Here is a 13,316-nt window from a genome sequence, read left to right on the forward strand (position 1 = left end):
CCTCAGTCTTAGGATACACAAATTAGTAACCATTGTTCTATATTATTTTAAACTTATGCCATGAACTTTCTGACCAAGGCTTGTCTCCAAGGAATTCAAGGTTTTCATTAATGGAGGCACTTTTGTAAAGAGTCACAAATGTGGATAAAGATTCCTTTTTAAAATTAAGCAAATATGAAAGAGACTTCTATATTCCAGTGGGATTAACTAGAGACCTTCTATACCAGCAAGATGGTTGGATCACAACAAAATATACAGTGCAATAATAAATGTCTGGCCCATATTAGTATTTTTCAAATGTATGCTTTTGCAATTAATAAAATACAAATTCTTTTAAAAGTATTATTGAATTCATAATTGCTTTTTATTGTTATTTGCTTTCTTAATCAATAGTACAATTAATAATACAGTTGTTATTGTGAGGATCCATGAAATTGATTGGGATCCTTGGTATAGACCAGGGCTTCTTAAATTTTTTCCGCTTATGACCCCTTCAGTGCTTCTTAAACTGTGGGTTATTTTAAGAAGTGCTGGAAAGAGAAGCCTCTTATGATGTCAGTTAAGGGTCATTGAGAGTAAGAATAATACTAAAACAAAACCCACATCATGCATATGGGTAGTTCTGTCAGAGGTACAATTTGTGTCCCATTCAGAAAACACAAAATATGTATCAGTTATCATCCTCCTCATTATCTAGTCATATGGCAGCATCTGGAGAAGAGGACAGGTATTGGCTGTAGAGAAAGTGTAACTGGCTCAAAGTTTCCTATAACTTATAAGAAAGTATTTTACAATTGAAATTGAAAGACAGCTGCATTACTATGATGATAATGCGTGTGAATAAATGTTTAATTAAAGTGTCAGTCAAGCAGTAAGTATAAATAACTGGTTATAGTATTTGTTGAAGGGAAAGGATTTGAGGGAAAAGAGTTCTTTGGATTCTTAAAGATGGGAGGGAGATGAGCTGGGGGGGAAAATATAGAAAAAGTGTTTGGGAATAGACGGTAAGTTTAAAGTCTTCACAAATTTGCAGTTTTTCTTCTGCAGCTGCAAACAAAGGCAATTCTTTGTTAATGATTTATTTGTTTATTTATTTTAACTTTCTTGACTTTATTTAAAGGATCTTTTTAAAATAAGCCTTGTTCCCAGGAATTTTTTTCCTAGGTTATCATTGTTTATATTTACAACATAGCATTTAGAATAGATTCTTGTGGGTAATCTGTGATTTTCCTTGAATTCCTAAGATATAGTTCATTTCTACTTTTAACCTCATTTTCTTCAAAATTATAGTTACTGGAATTTTTTGTAAATAAATTTTTTTTATAAATAAAAGATAAGACTATATGTTCTCTAATGTCTAGATCTGACCATAGGACTGAGTTTTTGTTTATATGAGACTAATTTAAATATCTTTTTTTAACCTCCCTCTTTTTTCCCCCCAAATTTAAGGAAGAACTTCAAAAAGCACTCTTAACATTTCAAAATGAACCTGAAGCCATTAAGTTCCCATCTACTGAAGACATGAATTTGAAGTCAGAGTTAAATAATTTAAAAATTGATTTGGAAACAAAGAAACTAGAACTCAATGAAAGTATTTCTGAAAAAGAAACACTAATAGCAGAGTTAGAAGAACTAGACAATCAGAATCAAGAAGCTACCAAGGTAACATAGAAAAGAAACTGAACCTACTTGGTCTACTGAATTGATTTGCTTGATTTTCTGAATTGTGGACTAGCAAACAAAATGTCTTTAAATCTCTGCTTCACCACTGACTGGCAATGTAAATTTGGTGAAGATATTCTCTGTGATGTGTTTCAGCCACCTGTCAAAAGATAATGTCACTTGCATTTTCTACCTCCTGCATACAAATCACATACATGTGAAAATGTTCTTACCACATGGTTTGGATGACTAGTTGATTTCTAAGGTCCTTTTCACTTCTAAATTTCTGTGATTTTATGTGTTTTATTGTACATTATACCTCTATTTCAAATAATTTTTGCCTATTAGTGCTTGATAGATGTAGAATAGATATTGCCAGAGAGATTGGTCAGGCCTTCTGTGAGTGTCTACCATGATGTGCTTTTTAGTTATTTTGTAAGGAAGGTGGCTACTAGAATATCATTTCATAGTTGACCAGAGAATCCTTTCAGCTCCTCAATTGAGCAAGAAATTTACCTCAAGAAGTACTAATTCCACTGGAGGGCACTCTTGATGCTTAGTATATTTTCTTGTCATTTTAATTGTAGTCATTTTTATGCAGTTTTCTCTTTACATCAAAAAATTTTTTAAATAAATCTCACATTTTTAAAATAGCTAATTTCATTTAGTTCATAAGACTAACACTAAACAGTTTGCAGTACAAGTTTGTGGTAATGGTAAGTCTTCTTTAGAAGACTGTACAGGTGAATTCCATTTTTAAGAAAACTCAATACACAGAAGTCTGAATTTATAAAACATAAAGCATGATTACAAGATATTTCCCTGTAACCTACATGATTTGTTAAATAGAGAGCCACCTCGTTGGCCTTAAAGAAATCAGTCTATAAAACTGTGATTTATACACAACTTTCCAATAATATATTTGTGTCTTGTGGCTATTTACTCTCATAGGTAAAAATAAAAAAGGAATTGAACTATGTTCTCTAAAGTAGATGGCCACTCAAAATACCCTAGTAAGTGTTAGAATAAAATAGACTGACCTTTTTGATCTATTGGACTTATTGGAAGCCTATTGTTTATCAATTGTTGTATTGAAATTCATTTTAAAAGTAATTTTTATGAATATATTTTTTAATATCAACTTAATTTCATTGTAGCATATGTAAATAGATAGGCCATTTGATTTATTTGAAAATATTTTTGTCTTGGTAAGAGTTTCCTAATTAGAATATTTTTATGATATTCAGTTGTTATTGAGGTATTATCAAAGTATAATTAAATTATGACCATTTTGGATGTTGTATCCCTATCAGTGATATCATCAGTTCTTTGTATTTAATTCAAACTCTGGATTTTGTGATATAATATTTTAAGTTTTTATACTATACCATGTAAAGGGGTTTTATCCTGCTATACTTAGTAGTGGAACAAGATCGATTCCTAACTTATTGTGTACTTTGTATACATACTTTGTATACATACAGAGTACAAGAAAATTGTTGGTTTTTTCCCCCATATTTTCCTTTACTGTTAATTTATTTAAAACAACATGCAATTGTGTGGATAATGTTTGTTTATTTGGGAGGATAAATATGCAGCTATCTTTTCCCAAAACTGATATGAAAATGCCTATGAAAAGAATGAAAAATAAAAACTTTAAGCTTCAGTGTTTTATTCTTTAATCTTCAAATAAGATGATCTAAGTAATAGGTTGGAATAATTCATGTATACTGAAACCTTCGAAATGGTATGATTGCAGGCTTAAGTCATTACACAAATAAGTATTAGTTGCTTTGAAATATGAAAACCTATTGTCAATTATGCCAATTAAGTTGGAGTACTTTTGTTGGAAACTAGTGAAACAGTTATTCAGTTTTAGGGTGCCAGATTTTGGGAAATGCAACCCTAAAGAAGAGAGGGAAGTAAATACAAAGAGGTTTTCTTTTTTTCCCCTTATAATTTATTTGTTTAAAACTGGACATCCAACTGCCTCTGGAATATAAAGTAGCTACCACATTAAAATAAAGAAGCATTGTTAGTCAGTCAGTAAGCATTTATTGAGCACTTGCTATGCGGTCAGGTACTATGCTAAATGTACTTAGTGTTTTCTAACCTGTTCTTTTAGTGTAGGGATATGTTATAGTTCCCAGTCAATTTCTTTTATTTTATCTAAGCACTTTATGGGAAGGATTTTGTCAATAAGGAAAAGTTGGTTGCTTTTCATTCATATTATGATTTGTTATTTTCATACAATGATGATGATAAAGGACTGTTAATTTTGTTTTAGAGTACAGAAGAGAAACTTTTTCACAACTTTAGTGCTATGTAAAGCTTATCAGACTAAAGAAAATCTTTAGGCAGACAGACATCTTTTTAAAAATTTATATTTTAAAATTATTTAAAAATAAATTTTATTGATGCTTATAGACACTTCTATTAGAAAAGACTCTTTATATACACATATATAAGTTCCTTGTGTTATGTATTTATTATAGTCTGTTTTAATTTAATTTTGGAAGCTACTTTTTTTTAGTATTTATTTAATATTTAGTATTGATTAATATAAAGAAATAAGTAAGAAACAAAATAGTTTCTCTTTCCTTGCTTAAATCTTTTATCTTTAATAGGAAACATTGGTTTTTGAAGTTATCTAAGACAAACTTGATAATATAAAGTTACTTCAAACTGTTTGGATATTTTAAAAAAGGTAGTGACAGGTATTTTATAAATGGCTGATTTTTGATATTGAAGTTTAATGAGCATTTATCATTTGATAATAGATAATTTTATAAAATCTTCATAACTGAGACACGGTGAAATGTTTTAAAATTACCATTTCAATTTGTATTTTTTTCAGCACATGATTTTGATGAAAGACCAACTATCAAAACAACAAAATGAAGCAGATATCACCATTAACAAACTAAAACAGGATGTAAATGATGAAAAGAAGAGAGTTTCTCAACTTGAAAATGAAAAGACGAAAATTACTAAAGAACTAGAAGTACACAAAGAAAAGTTTAAACAGAGAGAAATAGCCATTCATGATTTGAATATAAATAGGCTGGAACTTGAGGATAAAATTAAGGATTTAGTAGATCAACTAGATAAATCACAGGAATACATTATGAACATTAAAAAGGAAAATTCAGTGCTTCAGGAAAAAATAAAACAGAATGAAGAGGATCTTTTTATCACTAGGAATGACTTAACTAAGCTTCTTAATCAAGAACCTAACAGTAACTTTCAGAATGACTTACTTAAAGAAAAGGAAACAGAAATTAGGAACTTAAATAAACATCTTTCAGAAATGAAAAAACTCAATAAACATTTAGAGAAAACTGTTTTTGATGTCAAAATGGAAAATGAAAAGTTGGTTTTAGCTTGTGAAGATGTAAGACAGCAACTGCAGGAATCTGTTACTGTTAAGAATCAGGTTTCCCTAGAAAAAGATACTATTATTGAAGCTTTAAGAATGGAGAAAGGGCAGTTAGAAGTAGAATTACATCAATCTGAAAAGAGATTGTTGGAGCAAGCTCACAAATATGAGCAAACCATTGAAGAACTGTCAAATGCAGGCAAAATGAATACTTCTGCCTTACAGTTGGAACATGAATGCTTAATTAAACTTAATCAAGAGAGAGATTTTGAGATTGCAAAACTCAAAAACAAAATTGAGCAGATGGATAATGATCATAAAGAAACTAAAGAAATCCTAATGGCGAGTTTAGCAGGGCAGAAGGAGTTAACAGAACTCATAAAGGAGAAGGAGATATTCATTGAACAACTTCAAGACAAAGGGTTGAAACTTCAGAAGAAACTTGATGCACATATTCAGATTTCAGAAAAAAATGAAATTTTTAGACAAACTATAGAAGAGAAAGATAAAAATCTTGCAGTTATGAAGGAAGAAAACAATCATCTAAAGGAAGAACTTGAACGACTCAGGGACCAGCAAAGTAGATCTATGCCAGTGGCTGAGCCTAGAACCCTGGATATTATCACTGAACTTGAAACTGAGATAACACAGCTGAATGTAATAAAGGGTAATCTTGAGGAAGAAGTAAAACATTACCAAAAGACGATTGAGGATCAAAATCAGAAAAAGATGCAACTTTTGCAGACTTTACAAGAACAGAAAAAGGAAATAGATGAGTTTAAATCCCAGCATGAGCAAATGAATATTACACATACACAGCTCTTTTTAGAAAAAGATGAAGAAATAAAAAACTTACAAAAGACAATCAATCAAATTAAAACTCAGTTGCATGAAGAAAGACAAGACATCCAGACAGAAACCTCTGATATCTTTCAGGAAACTAAAGTTCAGACGCTTAATGTAGAAAATGGAAATGAAAAACATGATTTATCAAAAGCTGAAATTGAAAGATTGGTAAAGGGAATAAAGGAAAGAGAGATGGAGATTAAGCTTTTAAGTGAAAAGAATGTTTCTTTAACTAGGCAGATTGATCAGTTGTCTAAAGATGAAGTTGGTAAACTGACACAAATCATTCAGCAGAAAGATTTGGAGATACAGGCTCTTCATGCCAGAATTTCTTCTGCATCCTACATGCAGGATGTTGTTTACCTCCAACAGCAACTTCAGACTTACATTATGGAAAGAGAACAATTATTATCTGTTTTGAATGAAAAGACTAGGGAGAATAGTCAGTTAAAAACAGAATATCATAAAATCATGGATATAGTAGCTGCCAAAGAAGCAGCTCTCTTAAAACTTCAAGATGAAAACCAAAAATTGACTAGTAGATTTGAAAGTAGTGGTCAGGATATGTTTAAAGAAACCATTCAGAACTTATCTAGGATCATTAGAGAAAAAGACATTGAAATAGATGCATTAAGTCAGAAATGTCAGACTTTACTGACTGTTTTACAGACATCTGACTCTGGTAATGGTAGTGTGGTTGGGGGTGTTAATAGTAATCAGTTTGAGGAACTTTTACAGGAGCGTGATAAATTAAAACAGCAAGTAAAGAAGATGGAAGAATGGAAGCAGCAAGTAATAACAACGGTGCAAAATATGCAACATGAGTCTGCTCAGCTTCAAGAGGAGCTTCATAAACTTCAGGCTCAGGTTTTGGTTGATAGTGATAATAATTCCAAGTTACAGGCAGACTACAATGGTTTAATCCAGAGTTATGAACAGAATGAAACAAAACTCAAATGTTTTGGTCAAGAGTTGGCGCAAGTTCAGCATAGTATAGGGCAGCTTCATAACACGAAGGACCTTCTTCTGGGAAAACTTGATGTTGTTTCACCACAGTTGTCAATTAGATCTTCAGTTGACAGACAATCTGAAGTATCAAATGAGGCTTCTAAATCTCTACAAGAAGAATTAGACCAGCTAAGAAAAATATTACAAGAAAAAGATGCAACAATTAGGACTCTCCAGGAGAATAATCATAGATTGTGTGATTCTGTTGCTGCCTCCTCAGGACTTGAAAGAAAGGAACAAGAAGAGATTGATTCAGAGATTAAGCAGATTAAGGAGAAACGAGACATTTTACAAAAATCACTTAAGGAAAAAGATCTCTTAATCAAAGCCAAAAGTGATCAGTTACTTTCTTTAAATGAAAATCTTACTAACAAGACAAATGAAAATGAACTCTTAAAGCAGGCGGTAACAAACCTTAAAGAGAGAACTCTAATTTTAGAAATGGATATTTGTAAACTAAAGGAAGAAAATGAAAAGATTGTAGTGATGTCCAGGGAAAAGGAAACAGAATTTCGAGCACTGCAGGAGACCAATATGCAGATTTCCATGATGCTAAGAGAAAAAGAATTTGAATCAAATTCAATGAAGGAAAAAGCTCTTGCTTTTGAGAAACTATTAAAAGAAAAAGAACAGGTACATTTTCTTTGTAGGTATGTGAAAGGGCTATGTGGATTGGGGAGAGAGATTTTTCTTATGACTTTGTCTCTCATGGTCATCTTTGTTGGAGAAAATGTAGAAATATAATCGGGTGATTAAAAAAATTGTCAAAGGCAAGCCTGAGGGAGTGCTAGTTGTTGCTTTTAAGTGACTGCTTCTTTAATACTAGATTTAGTTTGATCTTACGAATCTTAATACCTGTCACTAAGTTCACAAAGTCTTTTGTCTACAAAATAGCAATTCTACTCATATGAGAAGGAAATCTCTTTAAATTTTTTGGTTTTACTCAAACATGAAAAATATCTTAATGCCATGTATCTATCTTTTTTTATACAATACATTTTTAGATATGAAATCCTAAGTACTTTGTATGAATTATTTTGAGTTGTACATGCAATTTAATAAGTCTAATTTATTGAATACTATGCACATAGCATAATGCTAGACCAAGGCACATGTATTTATAGTTCTTAGCTGTTGTTATACCTAGAGAAAAGTACACTTGGAAAGCAAAATATCCAGTGTACATGGTACACTGTGGTAGAATGTAAGTTACTTTAGGCCAGGGAATGTTTTACTTTTACCTTTGTATACTCAGTGCCTTGCATATAGTAGTTACTTAATAAATGCATGAATTGAATTGAAATTTTTGTTCCATATTGCCATTTGAATGGAAACTTAAATACCATAGGAATTTTTCTGCTTCTTTACATGATTAGCTACCTAAGAAAAGTAATACATAAGATGAGATTAGACTCCTAGTTACAACTAGTATTCCTTAGCTTAAAAGGTCTTGGTCAGTTCTGGGAAAAAAAAAAAGCCCTACAGAGCAAAAGTTGTTTCTTATTCATTAGCAATAAAGAGGTGTTCAATGTGTGTTATGAACTATTCAGATCTATAAATATATTTTAAATTTCTCAATAGTATATGCTAGCAAATAGGTTGATTTAAGTATATAGAACCCTTACAGACAAATCTTTCATATGTCTAGTTCCTTTCTATTGTTATTCTAAGGCATGTAGTATATATGTTATTGTTATAAAATTTAGTTGCCACCTGAAAGGCCTCCCTCTCAAGTGCATTAGAATTAGTAACTTTTTAACATTGACTATGGTTGTGTGTAGGTGTTAATACCCAATACAATTAAAATATACTTTTATATTATTTTCATTGAGAAAAGTTTGGCAAGCAAAATCGTTTTATTGAAAAGAAGTGTTTTTAAACATTCATATTATCGTTCACTTCTTTATAATGTATCTTTCTTGTAATGTTTATACCTTTTACCTAGAAATTTGTGGCTTCCTTTTCTAAGAAGAGACATTGAAATATAAGCAACAAATTGTTTGGTTTCAGTGACTTGTTCTGAATGTTCTGGGATCAAATTATAGATATTAAATGTTATAGAAGTGAAATGTTTATATAAAGCCCTAATGTAGTACATATTATGTATGTGTATATCATACATATTTAAACAGTGAGAAAAATCAGTCATAAAACTAATATTTTTTAAAATGATTTTTTTTTTTTTACAAAATCTGGCTATTGCTTAAAACATGACTCTCCTTTAAAACTGAGAGATTATCTTTCTTCCTGAATGTAGTAATGTACAGTACATGTACAGAATGTTTTCAGGAAATAATTTCCCTGACTAAATTTAGTGGCTAGCATTCTAAAATTGCTTTTCTTAAATCTATGCCAAAATGGTTTTTTTTTTTTAAAGTTTCCATATAGCAAATGGCTTGTTTTCTCCATTTAATACTACTAATTTTCAATACAGTTATATACATTTAATGAATGCACATTTAATGAAAGCAATCTAATTCTTTATTGAAATCAAGATTTTTTTTAAAAAAGACTATGTAGATACCTAAAACTTGTTAATATTTTTTTCAAAAGGGTAACACTGGGGAATTGAATCAGCTATTAAATGAAGTTAAGTCCATGCAGGATAAGGCAGTTAAGTTTCAGCAGGAGAGAGACCAAGTCATGTTGGCCCTAAAGCAGAAACAAATGGAAAGCAGTTCCCTACAGAATGAGGTATATACTTCTGTAAGAATTTGTTGTTGTTGTTCATTTTCAGTTGTGTCTGATTCTTTGTGACCCTATTTGTGGTTTTCTTGGCAAAGATATTGGAGTGGTTTGCCATTTCCTTCTCCAGTTCATTTTTCAGATGAAGAACCTGAGGCAAACACAATTAAGTGACTCGCCCAATTTCACACAGCTAGTGTCTGAGGCTGGGATTTGAACTCAGGTCTTCCTGACTCCAGGCCTGGCATTCTATCCACTGTGCCACCTGGCTGTACCTTCCATAAGAATAAAGAATTAAAGAATCTTATTTGATTTAGAAAAACATTTTTTAGTAAAATTAATTTATCTTTCTTATAGCTTTCCTTTCACACAGCATCGACACTATTATCTACAAGTGTTCACCTTCCTATGTCAAAAATACTGACCTTCTTCTGTCTGATCAAAACCACCTATAATAACATCTCTTCCTATTCCTCACCCCTTCTAAACCTGTTGCCCTCATCCTGACTTTTAATCCCTCCAACTCTCATTACTTTCTGAGGCCTGATTTTAGGTAGTTATTGAACAAGCACTTGTTAAATGCTTCCCTGGCACTCTGCTTAGTGCTGGAGATACCTCACTTTTCTCCCCGCCTCTGAAAAAAAGACAAAAACACTGGCTCTGTCCTCAAGGTACTCATACTAATGAGGGGGATGAAAAGCAAATAACTGTACTTGGAAGATATCTATTTATCTATCTCCTGTATTTCTACACACACATACACACACATATACATACATACATATGCACACCCAGTGGATGTATATGCATAGGAGCCTGAAAAGGAATGGTTATACAAGTGTGTGGGGTGTTTAGGAGGGCTAGCACCTCTGGCATGAGGGCTTGCAAAGCCCTTTTCAGGGCTGCTCATCCACCTTTGGTGTCCACCTGATTCATCCAACTTTTACCTGTGGCTCCAAGAATCTGTAGCATGTGCAGCAGCCATGTTCTGGTAAACAACCTAGGCAAACAGGCTTAACCAGGTTTAGGGTAACTGACAGGCCTCAAAACTGTTGGTGAGTTAGGGGGATGTCTACCCCAAGCATGACTTCCCCTGAGGAATGGGTGGCTAAGAACAGTTTGTTCCAATGGTCATGAAAGTGGCTGAAGCAAGTGCTGTGGAGTGCTTAGAGCTTGGTCAGGCATCAAAGACACCAAGGTCATCCACTGCATCTTGACTTTTGCCATTGGACTTCGAGGATGATGAATTTGTGGCACTCTGCCTCACGTAAATCCAGTTCATGCATGAGTCACGATGTCACCTGTGATGTCGTTGGTCCTCTTTGAAAACAAAGGACAAACAACAGGAGAAGAACAAAGAGAGAGCAGAATCATGAAAACCTAGAGAAGAGAGTGTGGTCAACAGTGTTGGAGGTTGCAAAGAGGTCATGAAGGATAAGGATTGTGAAAAGGCTGTTAGATTTGGCAATTAAGTTATCATTGGTTATTTTGGAGGAGAAGGTTCAGTTGAATAATGAAGTTGGAAGCCAGATTGTAGAGGGTTTGGAATAGAGTCAGAGGAGAGGAAGCAGAGGTGAGTATATACTCACAACATCAGTTTCCTTATTGGACATTTTAAACTGTATATCCCAGAGACATCTCGACCTAACCCATGTCTGAAACAGAACTCCTTGTCTCCCCCTACTTCTTCCAGCCCAACCTACATATCTTCCAAACTTCCCTAATCCTATGTAAAGCACTTTGTACTATCCTTCAAATCTCCCAGTGTTGTCTTCAGCATCTCACTTACCATTAGATTATGAACTCCTTTGAAGCCTCCATTTGTATCTCTAGTGCTTAGCGTAGTACATTTATTTACTGACACCGTGTGTATCTAATCAGTTGCCAGATCTTGCTGTATCTGCCTCCATAAAAATCTTCCATCCCCTTCCTTCTCCTCACACAGATGCCATTTTAGTTAAGGCCCTAAGGACATTCCAAAGCCTTAGAAATATATTCATTGTGGTACATTTCATTTCAAGAATCTTCAAGGGGTTTTTTTTTTAAGTTTTTTGAAATGAAAGTTTTTATGAAAAAATGTGAAGTATCTTAGACAAAAAAGACTGATATTCTTGTTCTCTCCTGAAAAATTGAAAAGAATAATGTAAAATAGGATGTCATGAGGGGCCAAGTCTTTTTGAATTCCTTCATTTTTCAGAGTGCTGCCCTTCTAGGTTTATAAACTTAAGCAGAAGGGTACTAGTAGATGAGGATACAGGATAATATCTAGTCAATTATTTAGACTAAGCTTATGTCCTTTTTTTTTTTTTAATGGCTCAGAACTATGAATTTTGGGGAATTCTTGGTCTGGAACTTCCTTCCAATTATAGAGATCAGCAACTCTTGTGTAACTTACATTTTTAGATATAATAATATACCTTATAATTTGATAAAGTAATAACCATTTAATAGTTGTGACATTTAATAACAAAGTAATTTTAGTAAAAAAAATTAAAATGAAGTATCATGAGCATAAAATGAAGAAATGTGTTCTGCCCAGGTTCAACATTTTCGTGACAAAGAATCACGCTTAAACCAGGAGCTAGAAAGATTGCGTAACCATCTTTTAGAAACAGAAGATTCCTATACCCGTGAAGCTTTGGCTGCAGAAGATCGAGAAGCCAAACTGAAAAAGAAAATTATAATATTGGAAGAAAAGCTAATTTCATCCTCCAATGCAGTGGAAAATGCCAGGTAACTTTTAAAAATTTCAGGCATTAGGCATATATGAGACCAGCCTTTTTAATATATGCAGAATTTTTGCTGACATAATGAAAAATCTTTAGGTTTCAAATTTTAATAAAAGAACTGATACAATTCATACAGTTTAGATTTTATTAGGTAAATGATTATTATAGAATATGTGTTTCAGTGGGATATTAGCTTACTATTTTATTATAGGTTAACTGTTAGAAAATAGGAAATAAGATAGTATAAACTACGTTATAGAAACTAAGTTAATTGGGTAGTATGACTTGATATTTTTCTTGCTTCTAATCTTGAGGGAAGCAATCATGTCTTATTCATCTTTGTATGTCCCCATACAGCCTGGTGCAGTGCCTTTAACCTGGAAATGTACTGAGAGAAACATATTATAAAATTTTCAAGTTATGTAATATCTTTACTATTCTTACACTCTAGCATCAACTATATATGAAATTCTCTCAGATCTTAAATTGAGAAAAACATTTTCAAAATATATATTTTCAACTGTTTCAGGTTTCAGTTGTGAAGTAAAATGCTTAATATTAAATAAATTTTATACTGGTTCAGTAGTAGAGTGTGTTTTTTCCCTCCCAATTTGAATAATCTGTTATAAACATGAAAATATTTAGTGAAAAATTATAAAAAACACAAATTTTATAATAATTATTATATAGTGTTTTACAGGTTTTATACATTTCACTGTCTTATGAATTTTATTATTCAATGCTCAGATATTATAGGCCAACATGTTGTTATGGGAAGAGTATTGTACTGATTCAAGAAGCCAAGATTTGAAGTCTGACTCTGCTTTTGTGATCTTTGGCAAGTCGCTTTCCATTCTGTGGGTCTCAGTTTCCTTCTCTATAAAGTGAGGGGGTTGGACCCATTGATACATAGGCAGTCACTGTATTCTTTTTATAAATGTGGAAGCTTTGTCTTAGGGAGATTGGAACAATATCCTATCTTTTAACACTATTTTTTTTTCTGGTGG

At 32.3% G+C, this 13,316-nt stretch overlaps 1 protein-coding gene across 1 annotated transcript in view; it reads left to right on the forward strand.

Annotated features, from left to right (window-relative positions):
* Window positions 1-13,316, forward strand: part of TRIP11 (thyroid hormone receptor interactor 11) — an 88,595-nt gene that overhangs the window by 37,097 nt on the left and 38,182 nt on the right. Inside the window, exons 10-13 of the mRNA XM_027869931.1 lie at window positions 1,450-1,662; window positions 4,520-7,528; window positions 9,449-9,589; window positions 12,120-12,313. Of these exons, the coding sequence (XP_027725732.1) occupies window positions 1,450-1,662; window positions 4,520-7,528; window positions 9,449-9,589; window positions 12,120-12,313 (3,557 nt within the window). The remainder of the gene's footprint in view (window positions 1-1,449; window positions 1,663-4,519; window positions 7,529-9,448; window positions 9,590-12,119; window positions 12,314-13,316) is intronic.

The sequence above is a fragment of the Vombatus ursinus genome, unplaced genomic scaffold (genome assembly GCF_900497805.2).
Source record: "Vombatus ursinus unplaced genomic scaffold, bare-nosed wombat genome assembly UNPS02014794.1, whole genome shotgun sequence".
NCBI classification, from domain to species: Eukaryota; Metazoa; Chordata; class Mammalia; order Diprotodontia; family Vombatidae; genus Vombatus; species Vombatus ursinus.